The 23586-nt window shown below is 38.4% G+C and overlaps 1 protein-coding gene across 2 annotated transcripts in view; it reads left to right on the forward strand.

Annotated features, from left to right (window-relative positions):
- The first annotated feature begins 6006 nt into the window (after positions 1 to 6006).
- The window catches only part of LOC141586761 (MYB-like transcription factor EOBII), a 171971-nt gene continuing 154391 nt past the window's right edge, over positions 6007 to 23586 (forward strand). Inside the window, exons 1-3 of one of the 2 annotated variants that reach the window (XR_012519623.1) lie at positions 6007 to 6273; positions 6455 to 6584; positions 9401 to 10017. Coding sequence is in view for 1 of the 2 variants with exons in the window: in XM_074408079.1 (XP_074264180.1) it covers positions 6138 to 6273; positions 6455 to 6584; positions 9401 to 9848 (714 nt within the window). In the remaining variant the exon portion in view is untranslated. Of the gene's footprint in view, positions 6274 to 6454; positions 6585 to 9400; positions 10223 to 23586 lie in introns of those variants that run through there. The other variant, XM_074408079.1, reaches the window with a different exon arrangement.

Consider the following 23586-nt stretch of genomic DNA (forward strand, 5'->3'; position numbering starts at 1 on the left):
GCCTCGATTTGACCGATGACCCGTCGCGGGACTCGGGTCGAGGGTTTGTCTTTGAGGTGAGATTGGTTGTTATTGGAGGTTTTATGTTATGTCTTGATATTTGTAATTATCATTTCACATGTTGGTTGTTGGATGCTTTGGATGCCTTATACTTGAGTCTTCTTGCCTTGTTGCCATTTTAGCTTGTTCTCATGAATTATGAGATTAACGGTTAGATGGAATTTGGATTATTATTGATATTGGAGATATTGTTGGATTGTCAGCTGAATATGCTCTTGCGTAGCCTTTCATATACTAGGGTGTGTATGATCATATGAGTGTGCAAGTTTGGACTCTTTGCCTCTCTTATGGTTAATTGGGTGTCCTACTTGTCTTGTGTGGTGTGGGCTAAAGTATTCAAGCTTGGACCTAGATTGGTTTTATTTAGGTCCTAGGTGAGTATTTCGGCCTTCATCATAGATAGGTCTTTATAGTCTTTGACGAGTGTATGTTCACTGCTCAATAGCCTTTGTGTTCCTGACTTGGTGGGTTTATATCCAAGTTGGGGCATGACCTCGTTACTTATTTTGAGAGTAAGTGGTCAGCTTAAGTACTAGCCAACCCTTTGGTGGACTCCTTAGGGTACTCACATGGTTTTATAAAATTGTGGGTCTTGGGTGCGGTGGTGTGTATCCGCATGTCTAGGTCTGCGCAGATTTAGGACTAGGGTTGTGTTGTGTCTTGGCCATGTTTTTATAGAACATCTGAGCCAGGATACCGGTTCGATTACCTTCCCTACCTCGTGGTATAGACTCGAGTTACAAAGTGACTATTGACCGTGCTAAGAACTTATGCCTGTCTTTGATATATTGTCCTTTCTTGTTTGATGATTCTATGAATCATAGAAGGTGAGATGCAAGCCGGCTATGGTTGATAGAGTTTGGATTCCTGGATGTTATGTGATTCACATGATAGTGTAGTATGAGTCGGTCTAGTATTCACATGCTAGGACTATGTGTTGTTATATTGTTGTTCACATGATAAGCACGATTGTCTAGCATCTATATGCTAAGGCTATGTGATTCATATTCATATTCTTATGTTTACATGTTATATTAATTATGACATTTCGTGGCTGGGAGAACTCGGAGTTACTCCCCACTGACTGTGGCTTTCGTATTTGTATAAAATGCGATTGACAGGTAGGTGATGCATATATGGGGTACATGGACGCGCTAACGAGAAAAGTAACCTTGGAACCTAGATTGGCTTTATTTTATTGTGACCCTTAAACACTTTTTATGTCACATACATTTTAGGGACATATGTCTCCCTTTCTCATATTTAGGTTGTATAACTTTGTTTCGCGACTTTAGCGATGTTTCATTCATGAGATTTATTTTGGACCTTGCATGTTTGACACCTTCCCTGTTGGATATCTTTATAACAGGTTCAGGTTTTAAAAATTACAGGTTTTTACCCAAATGAACCTATTACAAACATATCCATGCAGTTTTATTCTAGAATTACGTGTTTAATTTTTTCCGCAATAAATGAGGGTGTCACACCTTCTCAACTCACCTCTCCTACCTGATTAATGCCCACAAACCAAACATTGTGATCCTCTCTGAAACTCGGGTTAACTCTCCTAACTCCCTGACCATTGTGCAACGTCTCCCCTTTGACTCTTTTGAGGTTCTGGATCCAGTCGGCTTTGCTGGTGGAATTATCATCCTCTGGAATGCGGGTGATGTTGCTGTGACTCTTGTCAACAAAGGCGCCCAACTAATCAATGTGGTGGTTCAGGTAGTCTCAACAAACTTTACTTTTTTATTATCTGCAATCTATGCGAGTCCTAAATTCAAATATCGTCGTAACCTGTGGAATGAACTCATCACTCTGTCCCATAATTTGAGAACTCCCTGGGTTTGTGTTGGAGACTTCAATGAAGTCACTTGTGCTGGGGAAAAAATTGGAGGAAATGGAATTAAGTTAAATAGAGTCAATTTGTTTAGCTCTTCTATGAACATTTGCAATCTGATTGATATCGGGTTTTCGGGCCCAAAGTTTACGTGGACCAATCGCAGGCGTCTTAACCCTATCCTTGAGAGGCTTGACCGTGTCTGGGTTAACCAACTCTGGCTTGACCAGTACCCCAACTCCCATAATTACCATCTCACCAACTTGTCTTCCGACCATTGCCCTATTCTCCTTAAGACCACCCTGACCTTTAACCCTTTACCTAAACCTTTTAAGTTTGAGTCCTTTTGGCTTGCTGACCCGGGTTTCCTACCTCTTATCTCTTCGGCCTGGCCAGTTGGCCAGCAGTGTGTCACTTCTAAGCTCTCCTCTCTCAGCCTTGTCCTCTCCAACTGGGCCAAGGAGACCTTTGGTAGCCTGACCATGGAAAAAAATACATTGAATGCTAGGCTTCTAGGCACCCAACGCCAACTTTGCACCCATCCTCGTTCTGAGTTCCTTCTTAATCTTAATGAGTCTCTTCTTAGCGACCTTAACCGTGTCCTTGACCGTGAACATGCCTACTGGAAAGATAGAGCCCGTATTAACTGGCTCTTGGACGGAGACCGGAACACTTCCTTTTTTCAAAAATCTGTAACCCTCCGCCGTAGCTTCAACCGCATTATTTCCCTAGTCAATGAGGTCGGGCAAACGATTACCAACCAGGACGACCTTGTCTCTCATATTACTTGTTTTTTCACTAAGCTTTACTCTTCTGAGAAATGTGTTGTGGTCCGTCCTCCCCCCTCCACTCTCCCCCCCATCACTTCCTTATTTACTCCTCATGATGATGAGATTCGCCTGGCCCTTTTTTCCTTGGGCTTCAACAAAGCCCCGGGGCCGGACGGTTTCCATGCGGGTTTTTTTAAACGCTGCTGGCATATTGTTAGTCACGACATCATTCCCTTCATCCAAACCATTTTTGAGACAAAATGTGTCCCTCAAACCATAAATTCAACTTCCATTTCCTTAATCCCCAAAATTCCTTCACCCCAAACCATCTCTAATTTTAGACCTATTAGTTTATGTAATACCACTTATAAAATCATCACTAAGATCATTGTTAATCGCCTCAAACCTTTCATGCACACCATCATCTCTCCCAACCAAGGGAGCTCGATCCCTGGTCGTGGCACTAATTCTAATTTCATCATTGCGTCTGAAATCCTTCATTCCATTCATTACTCTAAAAGTAAAATTGGCTGGTTCGCCCTTAAGCTTGACCTCGAAAAGGCCTTTGATCGTCTGGAATGGGACTTCATCCACTCCTCCCTCATTCATGCTCGCATCGATCCTGACACCATCTCCCTCATTATGAGTTGCATCTCCTCGTCTTCTAGTCATGTCCTCTTCAATGGCTCTCCCTCGACTGCTTTCCACCCTTCACGGGGAATAAGGCAAGGCGACCCCCTCTCTCCCTACCTCTTCATCATCTGCATGGAGGCCCTTTCCACCCTCATCCACCAATCCTGCCTTGACCGGGACTGGACCCCATTCCCCCGGGAAAAGGAGGTGTTACCTTCTCCCACCTTCTCTTTGCGGATGATATCCTTTTGTTTGGCCGCTCCTCTGAACAGAACCTCTGCGCCCTCCAAGACACTCTCCTCTCCTTCTCCTCCTCTTCTGGTCAAAAAATCAATTGTCTCAAGAGTAAGATTGTCTTCTCTAAGCACACTCCCATTGAGGAAATCTCGATGTTTGAAGCCTCCCTTGGGATCAAGTCCACTAAAAGCCTCGGGACTTACCTCGGTTTCCCAATCACCTGGAAAAAACCAAAGAGAGCTGAGCTCCAACCCATCCTTGACGCCATCCAGTCCAAGCTTGCTAACTGGAAAACCCAATTTCTTTCTAAATCTGGAAGACTCTGTCTTATTAAATCCACCATCAATGCAATCCCTTCCCATACTATGCAGTGCATCCGTCTTCCTTCTTCTATGTTGAACGATATTGACAAGACTACCCGCTCTTTCTTGTGGTCCGGCCAGTCCTCTAAGAAGCTCCACCTCACCAAGTGGGACCTCGTCACCCAGCCAATTGCGCTTGGGGGACTTGGAATTAAAGCTTCTCGCCAACTTAACGATGCTTTCTCCACTAAACTTTGTTGGAAGTTGCTCTTGGACAACACGTCCGTGGCCTCTGCTGCCATTAAGAGTAAATATTTGAATTCTTCCTCTACCCCCTTCAGGTATGGTTCCCACATTTGGAAGAATGTCGGGACTGGTTGGCCAATCCTTAAGAACCACCTTATTTGGTCTATTGGTGATGGTTCTACCATCTCCCTCTGGAATGACCAGTGGTCTAGCCTTGGTACCCTGAGAAGCATTATCTCCGGCCCTCTCACCACCCTCTCTTCTGAAGCTAGACTTAGCACCATCATCTCCCATGGACAATGGTCCCTTGAGTCCCTCAAATTCATTCTTCCTGACCGGTTTATTGAGACCATCCGTGCTATTCCTCTCCCCTCCTCCCCTAAGTCTGATGTCCTCACCACCTCTCTTGCTCCGAAAAACAAATTTTCCCTTGGCTCCACCTATGCTTCTCTTTTCGATCTTTCCACCCGCCCCCCTTCTTTCTCTGTTGACCTTCTGTGGTTGTGGGGTCTTCGCACTCAACCAAAGATCAAAGTCAACAAGGTTTCTGACTTTATGACTTCTATTGAACATTCATGTCTAACTCTTTCGAGGTAGATTGAAATCCCGTGACTTTAACGTACCTCACTCATTCGAAATGATGAGATAGGTTGGTTCTACCCTAAAAGATCAATTTAGTTTTCTTATCTTATAAAAAAAAACATTGAATTAGTTTCCGTAAGCCTACGTTTAATGTAGTCCTTGACATATAAGTTCAGGAGGGGTAAATTGTTGACTTGGTTTGCTAAAATATGTAGGGAGTCGTTACAAATTTGTTCTCACAACAAATGATGAAACATAAACATCTAACGTGAATGGCCTTTCAATACTCTTACGTGATTGTTGTTGACAACCCATATTATTTTCTTTGTGTGGACCTCAACTCTTTAGGATTTAGGTGTTCCTTTTCCATACTTAACAATACTCTCCCATTGTCTATGCACATTCGTCCTAGTCTTTCTCTATGGAAAATGTTACGGTCCTTCCATTTCATTTTTGTTCTTTTTTTCTTAAAAATTACTCCTTTCCTTTGGTCATTTGCTATCCTTTGATTTTGCCACAAAGATAAAAAAAAAGGAGAGACTAACTAACTGAAATGTGGATCAAATAAAATTGGTGTGAATGACCAAATTATTCATCAAATGCATTCCCAAAATAGTAAGGACAACAATCGACTGAGACACTCAAAATGGAATAGGACAACAAATGACTGGGACGGAGGGTGTATCCCATAATTATTGTCCTCTTTCAAAATTTAGTAAGAAAAAGTTGTAAACCTTCAATACTACCCCTAGACAATTTAGCTATTATCATCTTCATCCTAATGATATTATCCAATTCAAAATATTTTAAATGTAAAAAGGTAAACAAATGACCGAGACACCGTTAAATAAAATAGGTAAACAAACAACAACACTTGGAAATTTGTGTATTAACATCATCGTCCAACCTAATTCTTATGCTAAAAGAATCATATATTTATATAGGAGCGATAATCAAGCGTCAAGCTAATAAGGAAAAGGTCATTAGATGATCCAATTTTAATATTATTATTGTATGCAGTTTTGTTTTTATATTAGAGTGTACCGAGTATATTGAATTTCATGTAATTCTAAAATAATGAAAAAGTTAAGTGCGCATGAAATGAATAAACATTTGCATGTATACGAATCAATTAAATTCTGAAATATTTGTATGCTCTGTAAATAATGTTTTCATTTACTTCTATACATATTTTTACAATATTTTTAAATTTGAATTTTTTTTTATATTTATAAACATTTTCTTATCGTTGCTCATTTTTATTTTTAAGACTTGTCTAATAAAAAAAGTTGTACGTCATCTAAATTAAAGACTTAATAGTCCTCGTAAATAAGGTCTTAGGTGACCTCTATAAGTACACATCTTATATTCATTAGCATCCTAACCCACATGACACCTTCAATACATATATCCTTTTACCCTTCTCTATTGTACCTCTAACCTTTCTTCCACCACCAAACTCAAAGCATGGATAAAAAGCCAATTATTTCCCATGACATTGAAGTTAGGAAAGGTCCATGGACTATGGAAGAAGACTTGATACTCATCAACTATATAGCTAATCATGGTGAAGGTGTTTGGAACTCCTTAGCTCGATCTGCTGGTACGACTCACACCCATCTTCCGACTAATTTAATCATCAAAATAATTAGATTTTTCTACCTCACCTGTCTTGTCATTAACAATTTCTAATAATTATAATAAAGTTATCATATCATGTTTATAGTCGATACGTATAGATTTTATAATTTTAATCTGAAATTATATTGTATGGATTGTGTTAGGGCTTAAACGTACTGGAAAAAGTTGTAGACTTCGATGGCTGAACTACCTAAGGCCGGATGTACGACGAGGTAATATAACTCCTGAAGAAGAACTGTTGATCATGGAATTGCATGCTAAGTGGGGTAACAGGTCAGAATCTTTCATTCATGCAGATAGACGTACCTTGTAGTTATAAGACTCCAAAAACTGTATAGTGTCTTTGACTAATCCATAAACTAGTCCATCTAAACACCTAATCTAGTAACTAACGTACATTAACTTCCTCACCAAGTTATTAATACTTTAATTACAAATCTGTTCATTCTTTACTTTACAAATTAGTGTACAACTCTCTCTATCAACTACATAGTAGTTCGTACATAGTTTTATTGAAGAACCAACATACAATATTTGTACGGTAAGTCTTCCTTATGACGTCAAATATCACTCATTTGGATAGATAAGATAAAAATCAGAGTATTGAGAAAGTCACAAATGACTAAACTAACAGTCAAATAGAGCATAAATTATATCGATAAGTTTCCTGAAGAAATATGATTGGAAATTGGAATAACTTGCGTGCATCTCATGAAAATGCAAGGAAGAGAAGCAAGGTTTTGTTGAGAAAGAATAGAAAGCAAAAACATAGATAAAATGTGTTATTTCCTCTTGAGACCACATATGAACATGTGCTGTAACATGACCTCTTAACTTTCTCAAGGCATTGTAACATGACAGCATGATGGATAAATTCTTTCACATGGCCTATTTATTTTTGTTGTTGTTAATGAAATCATTCATCTCTCAATTTTCTCACCCTTTTTCTGTCAAACAATTCATGTGAACTCCATTTACATCTCCCATATATAGCACCATCTACCCTTTTTTTTTCTAGCTTTGCTTTTGGGTATTATATTATTATTATTATTATTATTATTGATGCTTTTTCATATTTAAACTTTTTATCATGGAATAAAACGAAGTTCCATCTAATTAATAATAAAACATTACATATGACAAAATAATAGAGTTACTTTAGTATCGGAAAAGCCCTATTAACTAACAAGTTTTTGTTAGACATGTCATCATAATTACTCCATGTAAGGACATAGATCCTTTAAAGTTGTCAAATTGTTAATTATTAATAATATAAATGGGACCATTGGTGAAAATATTACCATCAATGAGAAAAGTTGTTAGTAACGAATCAATACCCGAATTGATTAGTTATGATAATAAAGAAATTACTATAAATTCGCATAGAATTACTTTATTTTGGAAGAAATCGTCTCCTCGTTATTACCATAACACGATGCATAATAATTTGTTAATGTCCAAATTTATTTACATTAAGGATAAATTATGATAGAGATACATGAGAATAATCACGACAGATAGCAAGATCATGGGCCTTCTCCACGTAAGGTAGGTGTTAACGTTAAAATTTTCAATCAGAGGTAGTGACACTGTGATACTAAAAATAGAAAGAAGTACAAGGCTTCAGTTTAATATTAAATTGTTCCACACGACCTTTTTTGCGTTAGATTTGTCGTAATGTATAGTTATAGACAAAAGTAATTACTTGAAAGAGTCACATGTCAATTATCACTTTCCATAATTAGAAAGAAATCAACTTCATGGCTGTATTTGATGTTGACCTTTACCGTAATGTTTAGCTCTTCTCGTTGTGTCTTTTTAAGTTGCTCTCTCCATTATAATTTAAGGAAACGTCTATAAACCATTGTACGTCATACGATTATATGATTACTCGTATTTCCCATACGCCATAGCCATAGAGTACTATAATTGTAATTTGTTGACTCGGCTTGGGTTAAGACTATCTTAACATAAAACGTTTTACAAGTTATTTTAATTTTTACCTCTTTTTAATCTGTTGTGAAAGCCTTCATAAGTTAAGACAATATTAACCAAGAATTATTGGTGTTTGTTGACAATCAAAACATAATCTATTTGAGTTTATGAGGTGTTTGGTTGGGTGATATGAAATAGATTTAATCCATTTCAATGTTTCGTTGGGATGTTTTGGAATGGATTTAATCTATTATTTCACGTTTTATCTTTTCTGTTTAAATGTAACACATATGCATACTTTTAATGAATTTAACTTAGTTTTTCTATAGTAATTTTGACATTCAACTTTAATGTATTTTGGAACTTCTCCCGTACGTTATTTTTGTTTTATTTATAGAAATTATTTTCCAATAATAATACGAGTACATTTACATAATTGATAAAAAAATCAGGAGCAATAATGGATATAATAAGTATTCTATTCATGAAATTCACTTGATAAAACAACCCATTTTATTAACTATTCTCTGTTTCCGTGAATAATTTACAGTTGTTTTATCTTGTAAGGGAGAAATAAAGTAAGTGTACATAATAAATGATTTTGAAATAAAATTACTTTAAATGTTACTCCTACTATTTCATTGTATTTCAAAAATTGTACTCTATATTTTTTAAATTTGTATGAACGAATATATGTAAAAAATAAAACTATCCAGAATGGGATAAATAACATATTCTTTATTTTAGTTAGTAAATAAATTGTTATTATCAGATCAATCGTGAAATGGATCGAACGAGGTAAGTTGTTTTGAGACGCAATTACTTTGAATGTTGCCCTTCTTTTTATTGTATTTCAAGAATGGCTCAAAAGTGTTTCATGTTACTACTACGCTGAAGTCCACCTCCCCTCACCCTACTATAAAACAACGCCACTCCAGAATCGAAACAAGAATATTTTCCATTTTTACGTGGTATTCCTTCCTTTCAAATGAATTCCAAACGTTTTTCTTTAAATACTTCATATATATTAAACAAACGTATCGAATTCATTTAAGTGCAGGGAATCGATCTTATGAGCATATATCTTGCATCTTTTTCAGTTAATACAAATATTTTATATTTTTTTAGCAATATTAAACATACGTACAATATAGGTGGTCAAAAATTGCAAAGCATCTACCGGGACGAACAGATAATGAGATAAAGAATTATTGGAGGACAAGAATCCAGAAGCATATAAAGCAAGTAGAAAGTAGCAGTCATTCAAGACAGAGCTACGATCAAACAGAGCAAGCAAGTTCAAGTCAAATTTCTATGATATGTGAATCTACTCCTTCATATCCTACACACAATAATATTAATATTAATAATATTAATAATAATAATTCTAATAATGATTATAGTAATAATAATACTAATACTACTACTAATAATAATCCGTATTTGCCTACAATGTCAACTTCATCTTCATATCCTGGGAACCAAATGGAGGCCACGTACAATTTGATGAACCCACATATTCAACCAGAGACACATGAACAACATTTCTGGGCAAATCCTGATGAAGATCTTTGGTCCATGCAACTATTTAATGGTGATTAATCTTATTTTGACCAACTATCAGATAAAAATTTCAATATAGATAGTTATAAGAATATATATTCTACACATATTATACAACACGGACGACTTTTCGAGTTTTTTACACTCCTAATATTTATTTTTGCTTCCTACAAGGAAGTTCAAATATTGTATCACAATAGAGTGTAGTGTAAAGGAGTGTCAAATAATAATATTACCCGTATCATACTTAGGTTACAATGTACTAATAATCATGAATTTTATGTAACATATTATTATACTGTGATGTCTTGGAAACTAAGTATTTTGATATAAATAGTTAATGTGCAGTTGTAGAGCGAGTGGTTAACAATGAGTCGGCTCTTTTAATCGAAGAAATTAATTTCGATGTTTTTGTTTCAAAATCACTATCATCATGTTACTAATTTAGAAAAACAAAAAATTCTTACAATTAATTGTTTTTGCTTTTAGATGGAAGTTACGAAACTGCTTTGTATAACTACTAAGCTAGTTTTAAAATTATCTTTACAAAGTTATTTAACCAGAGAATTTGCTAAAGATATGAGAAGATGTAAATTGTGTGTATTATTTCTTTAAGCCAATTAGCTTTATATAGGTTACATTATGATATCGTAATATAATCGTAATAATATCAAATACAATCATAATATAATCATAATGTAATCGTAATGAAATCGTAATGAAAGCGAATAATATCAAGAATATACGGCCTAATATTCGGCCTAATATCCCCCCTCAAACTGGAGCGTGGGGATCAAGAACGCCCAGTTTGGCAAGAAGGGAATGAAATTGTGCTGAACCAAGAGCCTTAGTGAAAATATCGGCAAGCTGAGACCGAGTAGGGACATAGGTCGTGGTGACAAGACCATCTTGAATGGTGTCACGAATAAAGTGACAATCCACCTCAATGTGCTTTGTGCGCTCATGATAGACCGGATTTTGAGCAATTTGTATAGCTGACTGATTGTCACAAAAAAGCTTCATAGGACGTGGCACGGTAAGCCCAAAACTAGACAGGAGCCCAACGAGCCATTTCAACTCACATAAAACGGATACCATAGATCGATATTCGGCTTCCGAGGATGAGAGAGATACGGTGTGTTTCTTTTTTGTCTTCCACGAAATAGGAGAATCACCTAGGAAAACAATCCATCCCGAAACAGACCGGCGAGTTATAGGACAACTAGCATAATCAGAGTCGCACCATCCTGAAATATCAAAGGAATTGTCGGACCGTAATAAAATACCTTGACCCGGGTTCCCTTTCAAATAGCGAACCACGCGAAGAGCGGCAGTCATATGTTCTTGACGTGGATTATGAAGGAATTGTGAAAGGGTATGAACCGAATAGGCTAGGTCTGGGCGTGTGACGGAGAGGTAAACAAGGCGTCCCACTAGTCGTCGATATGATTCAACCTCCTTAATAAGCTCACCCGTGGCAGACCCCAACTTGTGATTTTGCTCAAGTGGTGTCGAGACGGGTTTAGCTCCAAGAAGTCCTGCTTCGGAAATAATATCGAGAGCATATTTTCGCTGATTAAGAAAAATGCCCTCCGAATTACGAGCAACTTCAATACCCAAGAAATATTTTAAAGTGCCCAAATCTTTCATATGAAAACACTTGCTAAGATATGCCTTGAAAGAAGCAATAGCTGCGGAGTTATTACCGGCAATGACAAGATCGTCAACATACACCAAAACGTGAAGACATACCTTATCTCGAGTGAAATTGAATAAGGAATAATCGGAATGAGATTGAGCAAAACCATAATTACGTAAGGCAGCACCGAGTTTAGCAAACCAACAACGAGGCGCTTGTCGCAGCCCATAGAGGGACTTGCGTAATCGACAAACTTTTCCTTCTTTACCTTTGCTAAAACCCGGTGGTAGGCGCATGTAAACCTCTTCCGTCAAGTCCCCATGTAAGAATGCGTTATGAACATCCATTTGATGAAGTTCCCACCGATTAATGGCCGCGACTGTGAGAAAAACTCGTATTGTGACCATCTTGACAACGGGTGCGAAGGTTTCACCAAAATCAATACCCTCAATTTGATGATTGCCGAAAATAACAAGGCGAGCTTTATAACGCTCAATTGTACCGTCTGATTTGTATTTAATTTTATAAACCCATCGACACCCGAGTGCTTTTTTACCAGCGGGTAAAGTAGTTAAGTCCCATGTGCCATTAGATTCAAGAGCAGAAATTTCTTCTTGCATGGCACGACACCACAAAGGGTCATTAATTGCAACCCGAAAAGAAGGAGGCTCATTGCCTTCTGTAATAGCTGCAAGAAAATGACGATGGCGGGGAGAAAACTTATGACAATTAAGATAATTAGCTAAGGCATAGGGTGTACCTGAGGAAGAGGAAGGAGACGAGCTATCTGGCGAGGACGGAGGTGTAGTGGGGTCAGCCGTTGTACCAACAAGAAAGCCACGCAGCCTAGTAGACGGAATTTTAATTCGATGTCCACGTCCAAGCACTTCACCAGTACTCACATTACCATAATTGGGGTCAACGTTAGTATGGGGAACATCATTATTTTGATTTTCATGAGAAACAGGTGCTTCCTCATTTGAAGTGTCACGAGAAAACCCGGAGCCCGAATTAGGATCCCCAACCTCCGTATCATACCCAGCACTTGTGCCAGGCCCAACCTCCGTACCCGTATTAAATTCAGTACCCGTGTCAGGCCCAACAAATGCGGGTGAATCATGGTCATGGTCCGGTGTTGGTATAATGTCGGGTGGTGGAGTAACAATGTCTGGATTAGAAACCAAATACGGAAAAGAATCCTCATAGAAATATACATCACGAGAGACAAAGATTTTACCCGTATCAAGATCAAAGACCTTCCAACCCTTCTTATTGTATGGATAACCAACGAAGACACACTTACGACTACGCTTAGCAAATTTGTCACCGTGTGTATATTGATTATGGACAAAACACAAGCATCCAAACACCCGAATATTGTCATAGGATGAAGGGGTACCAAATAAGAGCTCATAGGGCGTTTTGTTTTTTAGAAGCACGGATGGAGTCCGATTTATAAGATAAGCAGCCGATAGCACACACTCGCCCCAAAAATTTTTTGGTAAATTGGCTTGGAATAAAAGGGCTCGGGCTACATTCAAGATATGACGGTGTTTTCGTTCAACACGCCCATTTTGTTGAGGCGTGCCAACACATGAAGTTTGGAAAATGATGCCATTCTTTACAAAATAGTCAGCCATGGCGTTAAATTCATTGCCATTGTCAGACCGAACCATTTTAACTTGTTTAGAGAATTGTGTGTTAACCATAGCAAAAAAATGCATAAAGATAGAGGTGACTTCCGTTTTATCGAAGAGAAGATAAACCCACACACCCCGGGAATAATCATCGACTATAGTTAAAAAATACTTAGCACCAATAGAGGAAGGGGTACGATACGGACCCCATAAATCACAATGAATTAACGCAAAAATATCCAAAGCTTTATTATCACTCAAATGAAAACTATGACGGCTATGTTTTGCGTGATGACAAATCTCACACGGTGCATCAATTAAATTACGAAACTTGCTAACTTGAGGAAGTAAATGAACAATTTTATTCGAGGGATGTCCCAAACGCTTGTGCCATAAACCAAAAGAGTCGGCAGCGCTCACCACATGTACCGCGGCTGGCCGTCCCACTACACGCAAATAGTAAAGTCCGTCTCGCAGCTCACCTGCTCCAATCCTCGTCCTCAAGGAAGGGTCCTGTATATGACATGAGTAATTAGTAAAACTCAAGACATAATTGGTTGCCGCAACTAATTGAGAGACCGATAATAAATTACAGGTAAGATGGGAAACATATAAGACATTAGTTAAAATGAGATTTTCGCTCAGCCAAACTGTCCCGGCTGTAGTGGCCGAGACACTCTGTCCATTGGGCAATTGAATAGGGCATGATGGAATAGAATGTGATTGGGTAAGCCAAGTAACATCGCCTGTAACATGATGAGAGGCTCCGGTATCAATTATCCATTCGGAGGACATACCAGAGAGATGATCAGAGGGGTCACCAATTAGAGCATTGGCACGAGCAGGAGGTCGAGTTTGAGAGGTTGATGCAGCAGACCCTGTGTTCGTCCGAGCACGAGCCCGAACCTCTTCCAACGTGCGTGGGCGATCACCCCACCACTCGGGGAATTTCTGTGAACGAATGAAACAGGCCGCTGCTTCATGTCCAGGCAAAGAGCAATGAGAGCACGTCAACTTCCAACGTTCCTGCCGTTCTTGCTCACGAAGTGCGCGCCAATCTGGAACAGGGGCAGAGGAAGCAGCGGGTTTCGGAGCATTGCGAACAGCAAAAGCCGCCACTTCCGTGGGTTCATCCGAGGAAGTAGACCCAATCTTTAAACGCTCCTCTTGCACGGCTAGCTGAAACGCACGATTAACAGAGGGCAAAACATCGAGAGACAAGATGTGTGACCGTAAATTACTGTAAACAGAACGGTCTAACCCGAGAAGAAACTTATGCAAACGTTCAGAATCTTGCCGAGCAATAGCCTGCGCGTGAATATCACAAGTGCATTTCCCACATTTACAAGCAAAGGGTGGCTCATAATTAGCCAAGGCATCCCACAAAACTTTAAGATTTCCGAAATAAGTGGTGACGGAAATACCTTTCCCTTGCTTGCAATCATGGAGGTCAGCTTTTACGCCATGAATCTTGGAGCCGTCTACTGCTGAGAACCTGTCAGATAAATCCTTCCACAAGAGATGGGCTTCATCAAAATCTGAAATGCCACTCTGTAACGATGGATCAATTGTATGCATAATCCATTGTACAAGAGTGCAATGGATAACCTCCCATTGTTCAAGAAGCAAAGCATCTGTTGGTTTTGTAATGGAACCATCGCAAAAACCGAATTTCCGTCTGGACTTTAGCGATTTTTTAAGAGACCGACTCCATTCATCATAGTTGTCGGGGCGAAGTTTGATGTGGGTGAGAACCAAATTAGGCAAATCGTGGTTACCAAGATAAAACGGGGATAAAGGATCGATTTTTTGGGAGCCGGATTCATGAGGTCCGGTTTTAGGAGAATTAATTTCACCATCCTTCGTCATGATCAAAGAAGACGAAGAACAGGGGTGCGGAAGCAGTTAATGGTTTTGGTGTTGTGGATCGTGACTGGAAGTTGATACCATGCTAAAGATATGAGAAGATGTAAATTGTGTGTATTATTTCTTTAAGCCAATTAGCTTTATATAGGTTACATTATGATATCGTAATATAATCGTAATAATATCAAATACAATCATAATATAATCATAATGTAATCGTAATGAAATTGTAATGAAAGCGAATAATATCAAGAATATACGGCCTAATATTCGGCCTAATAGAATTAGTATAATAACTTTGTATAGGAATGAGCTGCTTTATAAAGTAACTGAGCTCACTTTAAAGTAATCCTAGCTAAAGTACCTTTTGTGAAGGAGCACCGTAATTTTACAGACCAGCTAAATAATACTCGGTATAATCAAGTTATATATACAATCAATTATGGCCTCGTGGCCAGTAGACCTGGAAAAACGGGTCAACGGGTCGAGTTCGGGTCGGATCAATTCGGGTCGGGTCAGTTCGGGTTTCTCATTGATTTCGGGTTAATTCGGGTCGGGACGGGTCATTTCGGGTTTCGGGTCTGTTTCGGATTTGTTGTCGGGTCAGTTCCGGGTTAAGCGGGTCTGGTTTTTCTGGTCGGGTCATTTTCGGGTCAATGAATAATAGAGAAATTGTCATTTCAAGTCTTTTCGGTTCAATTAGAGTTATATTTTGTCGGGTCATTTTCGGTTTTGGTGGTTTCGGATCGGGTCATTTTCGGGTCAGGCCAGTTCGGATCAAGTAAGCTCGGGTCATGTTCGGGTCGGGTCGGGTCAATTCGGGTTTTCGGGTCACATTCGGGTGATGTAGTTCGGGTCACTTCGGGTCCCGGGTCAGTTTTTCGGGTCGGGTCAATCGGGTCGGGTTGCTTTTGCCAGGTCTACTTATGGGGTTCGTTAATTTTGACTATAATTTCTTATTTTAGAGGGACTGTTTTCCCGTTTGAAATAAGACTAATAAAATATTGCCATTTTTTAAGAAAATGTAACCATTTAATCCACAAAATGTTATGACTAGAGATATCACTTTTTACGCTAAAAATGATGTGAAAAATAATAGTAACATGTTATCAGAAATAACAACATTTTATTGGAAAATGACAACATATTATCCGTCTTATTTCAAACGAGAAACAGTCGTCTAAAGCAAGACAAGCTGTTTATTTAGAATCCTTAGCTTGCTCGACATGCATATGTGGAACACTTGATGGCGTATGAGTGCGACGCTGTTGGAAGTAAGTACTTTTTGTAATAGACAGCAATTAGGTAGAGCTTGAATAGACAACGCTTGTCATGCGTGATTGGGCAATATAGTGACCAGCGAGTTGCTAAGTACTCTAGTAGCTCAATTTACGCTGACGACAATCATTTGGAAGTGTCATTGATTTTACAAGTTCATTCAATGATTTTCAAGCCATATCCCCTTATCTTGTACTCCGTACTTGTTACACACCCATTTATACAGAATTCATTAGAAGGGCATTCTCAAATAAAAAGGGGATTATTATCTCGATTGTCGGAGGTACTATCAAATTACAAGTCCCAAAAATGAATCCAAAACTACAGTGGACAACTAAATCAAGACACAATCTCAAGTGATAATAACAACTAAGTGAATTGACTTTAGAGATAGCCCCATCCTCCACCACAGTTAGTAATTACAAATTCACAACACATTAAGTTATGCACCTGTCAGACTCACTGCCCACCATTTGCCGGATATATCAAATGGATCATCGCAGGTAGTTGGAAAAATGTTTTAACACACAGAACATGCAAGCAAACAGTCAACCAAGAAGTTGAGTAGAAATAATCAATACACAAAACAATCATCAAATAATGTGACAACTAGGCCAATACCAAACATTGTTCACAATATTAATCACATTAGCCGAATCTTCAAATCCAACCTTCATATATAACCAAAATCAATTATCCAAGTGGAACTCAAATCGCGCGGCAAACACGCTTGTCAACAACTCGCGTGCTACGATCACACAGACTAGCTTGCACGCTACTTTCTCGTGGCACCTTGCGCGCTACATACACGCAGCTTGCGAGCTATAATCACGCATCATCAATCCCTGAGATCATAATGTGGACCAACGCCATCCGCGCCACATGCACCCCGCGAGTTGTATATTCAAGCAGCGATAAAAGTTCCCACAGAGCTTTATAAACAAAGCACGTTATGGGTTCGTAATCGATTTGAGAGACTTAGAAACCAATCAAAGGTTTAAACAAGCCTGCAATTAAGAGTCGCCACCAAGTTATTGTGGAAATTCGGAAACCGCTCGAATCAACTTTATGCCAAGTCAGATTAAGCACAAAGCAGAAATTGACGTGGGCATAAGATAAAGACTCGTCCCCTTTAGCATTATATGTCTAGAATGGCTCTCGTAATACCAATGAATACGGATGTTCACATAGATATGAGTAAGAGATGAGGGTACGTATTGGAAAATACTTTAATCGAACACCCTATCCCGCTCGGTCTATATAGTGGCCTCAACTAATCGATTGGGATTGTCATTTAAATTGATTATATCGATTTAAATGCATGAAATACAACACCAAGTGGACTAATCCTAACATGTGATTATTGGCTATGTCACTGGAGTTAGCAATTATGATGATGCCGTCAGATAAGGAATTTTTATTCATAACATGTGTGAAGATATACAAATGAATAAAACATGAATTACAAATGATAAATGACGATTATACATCATATAAATACCAAAATGGGTTTGTAAAGAAATAATTTGAAAATAAATGGAAAATAGGATGAAAACGTATTTTGATCACGTGATATTATGATAATATTCGATAAATACATCCTAAAACACACTGGACAAGAGAGCGATTAGAGGCTGAAAAACAAGCTAAGAGTAGGGGCAACCGAAGATGCGTCCTCTTAAACAGGCAGAACACTTCATGCGTCTATATAGATGGGTCTTGATTGTGAAAGTGAGACCTGTACGATTATTTACGTTAATTTATTTATAAAATCGTTTTGATTAACAAATTAATTATGGAACAAAATGTCGAAAGTGGAATAAAAGGAAAGACGATGGAATGACTGCCAATCGACCTTGAACCACTTAATATTGATTACTACAGTTTAAAGGGACGAGTTTGAAGTTTAAAATGAAATTAAGTTAATTAAAAAGAATTAAAGAATAAAAATTAGATTGATATTTACAAAATTTAGGTTAGGGGAATCGAATATCAATTATAAGATCTCCTAAGATTGACAGATTTAAAATGACTTAAAGTTACTAATATCGATTATTAGTAACCTAAGTCGAATTAAATTAGATAAAGGCGAGGATTTTGAAGGAAATGAATGGGAATTGAAAGTAAAAGAAGAAACTGATCTTCCACAGATCTGAACGATCCTCAGATCAATGAGGAATTAGGAACTTAAACCAAGATGAGAAAAGAGCAGCAGCAGGACAAGCGACTCTAAGAAGAGACGCAACTAATGCTGCGATTCTTTTTAAGATGCACACCTGTTGTTGCGTTTACTATTAGCGTATGATATGGTCAGACTTATGTGATGCGAACTACGATAGGAATCGGACTTAAGTGGTCGATTGATCAAGCATGTAGATCTCAATTGAGCATGTAATACTCCGTATTTAATAATTATATAATAATAATATTTTATCGTATTTAGCGAGTTGGGCTTGAGACGAAATGATAATAATAATAGTAATAAAAATAATGATAATAATAACAATAATAATAATAATGAGATACATGTATATACATATATACTATACTCATCCTATACTACTCCCACCCTATATATACCCCTTATGCCTTATCCACCCACCTTCTTATCATTTCATTCTATACATTTCAACCACACAAAAGGGAGAGAAAAAGAGAGAGTTTAGAAGAGGAGAAGATTTTGTCCCTCCGCCTCGAGTTCGTAAGGTAAGACCGTCTTATGCTAGCCTTTACGTTATTTATTTTATACCTTTGATCCGTCCCGACCTTGACCCATCTTTGACCCGTCTTTCACCACCAATAGACTACCGTTGACCACCCATATAAGGCTTTGACCGAGTTTATTAAATTGATTTTGGGAGTTTTGGTGACTCGGGTTACGGCTACGTGTTTCACCTCATTATGGGTCGGTTTGGGCCTGGTTTCAGGTTGGTAGTTGTCGAGGGTGGTGAGGGGAGTTGAGGAGTGGTCATGGTTGGTGGTTAGGGTGGCCGGGTGTGGCGGTTTCAGGGCAGAAATGAGGGATGTTGAGGTTGAGATTATTGTTTGTTGTTGTTGATCATGTACGGTGCAGGTAAGGGGGTCCGGGTCCGAGGTGGTGGCGGTAGGAGGGATTCGACCAAGCTGTGACCACCGTGACAGTAGTGGCTCACGGTAGTGGCTGGGTTTTTGATGTTGTTGTGTTGTTGGCATTGTTGTGTTTGTTGGTGTTGTTGCTTGATGCGGGTTATGGGGTAGGACGACCCTAGGTGGTGCGGCTAGGGGTTGGGCTGACCTGGCCATCGTGGCTAGGTGGTGGTCACGGTGGGGAGAGGGAGTGGTGGTTCGTGTTGTTGAGTCGGGTTTGGATAGTTGAATAAGACGGGTTATTTCGTGTATACGTATTTAATTAGTATTAGATTGGTATATTTATACGTATTTGTATTCTAATCGTATTTTAGGAGATGGGTTTTGTGAGACGGTTTTACGAGACGGGCCTAGCTAGTGTGATGGATTGCTTACGCGGATATGCTGTGAGATAGGTTTATCCTACTCAGTTTCATGGTTGCATTTATTTATAAAATGAGTTTTTATCATTCATTTGCATTAAGTGAGTCGTATTGTACGATAATGGTTTTGACGGCTCGACGAGTCAGGACATTTTAAGGAATTGGTATCCATGGTATGTTTGGCATGTCATGGTATATATTGTCTGTCATGCATTTCATATTGTGACGGTAGTTGTATGTTGTGATTGTATATGTTGGAGGATTTGTTTTTGTTGTTGTTCTGGAGACGTAAGACAATTGGGAGACTGTCTTACGCTTGAGTCTCCTTTTGGAGCTTCCCACTCCAAGAGGGATGTGCACATTAATGGCTTGAGTTACGGAGGGACTCGTGTGGTTGAGACACGACGTCTGGTCGGGGATCCGGTTGGCTTTCGGACCCGGTACGTTTGGGCGTGTCCCGGTACCTGTTTGTGGTTGGTATGTCTGGGAGTGTCCCGATACCAGTGTGGTTGTCGGTATGTCTGGGCGTGTTCCGGTACCGTGGTGGTGGTGGTTGTTTGATAGCGGTTTATTCATGTTATAGTCATGTTGCATACTGACACACTCTGAGTCGTGTCACAATTTATTTATTTATTGAAACTGACGTTTGTGTGTCTGTGTAATTGTCACCTATTTTCGGGGTGGCCTGTCTCGATCCATATGATATTTCCGATAATATGGGGAGCAGGTTAAGTACAGGTTGTTTGGATAGCACATAGGAGGCGGGACGAGCTTGATGAGTCACGAGAAGAGTATAGTTGGTTAGAGAAGTATAGATGTCATGAGTTGTACTTTTATTCATTTGTTTACGTTTATGTAATTCATTAAACATTACATTAATAAAATGTTCTTTGATTGATGTTTTGAAACACTAACTCGAGAAATCGAGATGATAAGGCTTCGATTATCGTGGCCAGATAGTTGGGGTGTTATAAAGTGGTATCAGAGCGAAGATTTTGGAACCTAAAACCAATGAACCAAAAATGAGTCTAGGAGAGTCTAAGTAAAATGAACCCGACATGAGTATAATAGGAGATCGGTTTTGGATGAGTAGGTGCCCTCATGCCAAAGCTAGTGCCTATCGTCTCAGTTGGTGACTACGTGGGTGGCTAGGTGTATGGGAAACATTATGTGAATCGTGATATGAATGCATACGTGTTATGGTTTTAATGTGTGTTTGGATATGGCATGGGTTATGATCATTAGTGAAAGTGGTATGAGTGCATGTGTTTTGTGACTCGTAATAGGTTTATAGTATGATAGAATCATTCATGTAGAATGTGATAACATGTGATGGAAGGATAAATGGACTCATGTGAGTTGTATATCCTAGATATGATTAGTGTGTGTTGATATGAGGGACGGTAGTCCCAAATCTTGGCATGTAGATATCATATGCATATTTGAGATTGCTAGTGTCGTTGTAAAAGCATGAATGGTGATGATCGTGGATAGAATAGTTATATATATACATGTTTATTCAAGTTTTATCAAGTAATTACATGACTTTGTTCAATTTCATAGTAATGGTTAATTTTCTATATCATTAGAGTGGTCAAAAATCAAATTTTCATGTTAAATTTTCTTTCCCACCTTGGATGAGCTTAGAAACTTGTGCTTTTGAGTCGATAACCGGATTTTTGTGTTTGTCGTTGGGTCAAATTGAACAAGAAAGGCTTAACGTTTGTTGTTAATGTCGGATTTTACCTTGTATGCAAAAAAAATTTCAATTTAAAAGTTTTGACTTACTTTTCATTTTCATGAGTGAAACTTGTTTTAATCGTCTTACAAAGACTACCGTTATCCCTAGCACTGTGGTACATTCTCTTAAAAATGAATATTTCGTTGCAAATATTAGCCTAAATTTTTGAACCAAGTGAGGAATATGAATAATTTTGACTTTAACCCAAATATGGTTTAATAGTATTGTAAAACTATAATATTATTTTGGAATTTTGTAATAAAAGGTTTGAATCAAAATTTTTCCGTCTTAAAGGCTGACAAATTTTCCGAAAATGTTGTGACAAGTATACATAGGCTTTGATTTTCCCCTCGTGATGTACCTTATTTACTCCTTATTATTAATCTTTAAGTATAATGTTTTGTGAAGTCAAGCATAAGAAATTTTTGCCTTAAAGTTTTCTTTTCGAAAATGAACGATATACCTAGCCGGATTTTTGACTTTTATAAGTTATGTTTTGTACCAATCGAATAGTAATACTTTGAACTTGGCCTATAATGGCATGTACAATCCTGACATGGCAATCGCAACCCTATCAAAAATAAAACCAACCGGTCTCTAATAAATGCGGCAGAGGCAGTCGGGTATCGAATCCACAGGGAGATGGGAAAATGTATGCTAAACTAAGTCTGTCTGAGTAACTGTTTATTGGGGTTTTGGTTGTTTGATTTCGAAACTACGAAGTTATAAGGAAAGAGAGCAGAGAAGAAACAAGGATTAAAATGCAGAGAAATTGGCAAGTAAAGAGAGATAGCTAGGACAGTCGGTTCATCACGGCTTTCTAGGAGTCCAATCTAGAGTCACATGTCAGCATAAATTCGGTCTTCAGGGTAATAAAAAGGTCCTCTCGGTCCGCTATTCGCCCTAAAACAACACTAGCTTAGCTTTCACCCTCACTAGCATGCCCTAATGTTCATTGCAAGTGTTACCCCTTCAAATCTCTCGATCTAGGTAAAGGTGTACCAAAGTTAATCAGCTAAAAACGTCGACTCAAGCAGCTAATTAAAGTTAAATACAATGATTAACAACACAGATCTAGTCTACACAAAACCCTAATCACCTATTCATGATACCCTAATTACCATGGCTCCCCTATGTCCTAGCATGGAGGATTTAGCTATGCATAATCAAAGTTGAGGGAACAATAACAATAACCACAACAATTGAATTAGACATAATGAATAAATTGCTAACAAAGACAAGAGAAAGAGAAACCAATAGAAGAGATGAAAACCAGAATGAAATTGCAATAATAATTAATCCAAATAAAGAGTAGAAATACCGAATACAAGAGAGTAGCAATGGAGGAATTAGATTTCCAGAGTAAAGTTCTAGAAAAGGAATGAGAGAAAAGAAGAGGGAGAGCAATGACTTCCGTCACTTCTCCTATTTATTCCTGATTACAAAAGAATATCCGAAAATTAACTAAAATCTGCGTATCAGACTAAACCTCTCGATCGACCAGAATAAAACTACTCGATCGAGGACAAAACTCAACAAACCTCTCGATCGAGTAACACAGGTACTTGATCGAAGACTTCAATAACCACTTATCTCGATTGAGTAAAGTGAGAACTCGTTCGAGATCTTTCTTCATCTAAGGGAGCTCGATTGAATGGTTTTGTCAACCAATCTGGTCGATCAAGAGCAGCAGCACCATATCAGCGTAGGTGCAATCAAAACATCTTCCGTAACCACTCCACGCATCCTTAGGCATCAATATCCAGGCATCGATTCTTTTTTATTCAGAATGCAAACAAATAGGGAAAGTTTAGGCTCGATTATGCTCCTTCCGGCTCATTCCTGCAATTAATTCATGATATACCAAAGTAGACTATTCGGGGGCATTTGTAGTTAATCACTACATGAATAACACATAAATACGTGTAAATATAGGGTAAAAAACTATATATAAAATACACGCATCAAATCTACCCAAACCAAACCTTTCCTTGTCCCCAAGAAAACCATGAATGCAACTAAAGACAACTAGTGGAACACGACCAACTTATCAGCTACAAATTGTCCACACAAGCCAGTTTAATGCAACAACTAACAAAGTGGCGATAGGCAAGTACAAACAAGTTAA

This window comes from Silene latifolia, chromosome 6, assembly GCF_048544455.1.
Source record: "Silene latifolia isolate original U9 population chromosome 6, ASM4854445v1, whole genome shotgun sequence".
NCBI lineage: Eukaryota > Viridiplantae > Streptophyta > Magnoliopsida > Caryophyllales > Caryophyllaceae > Silene > Silene latifolia.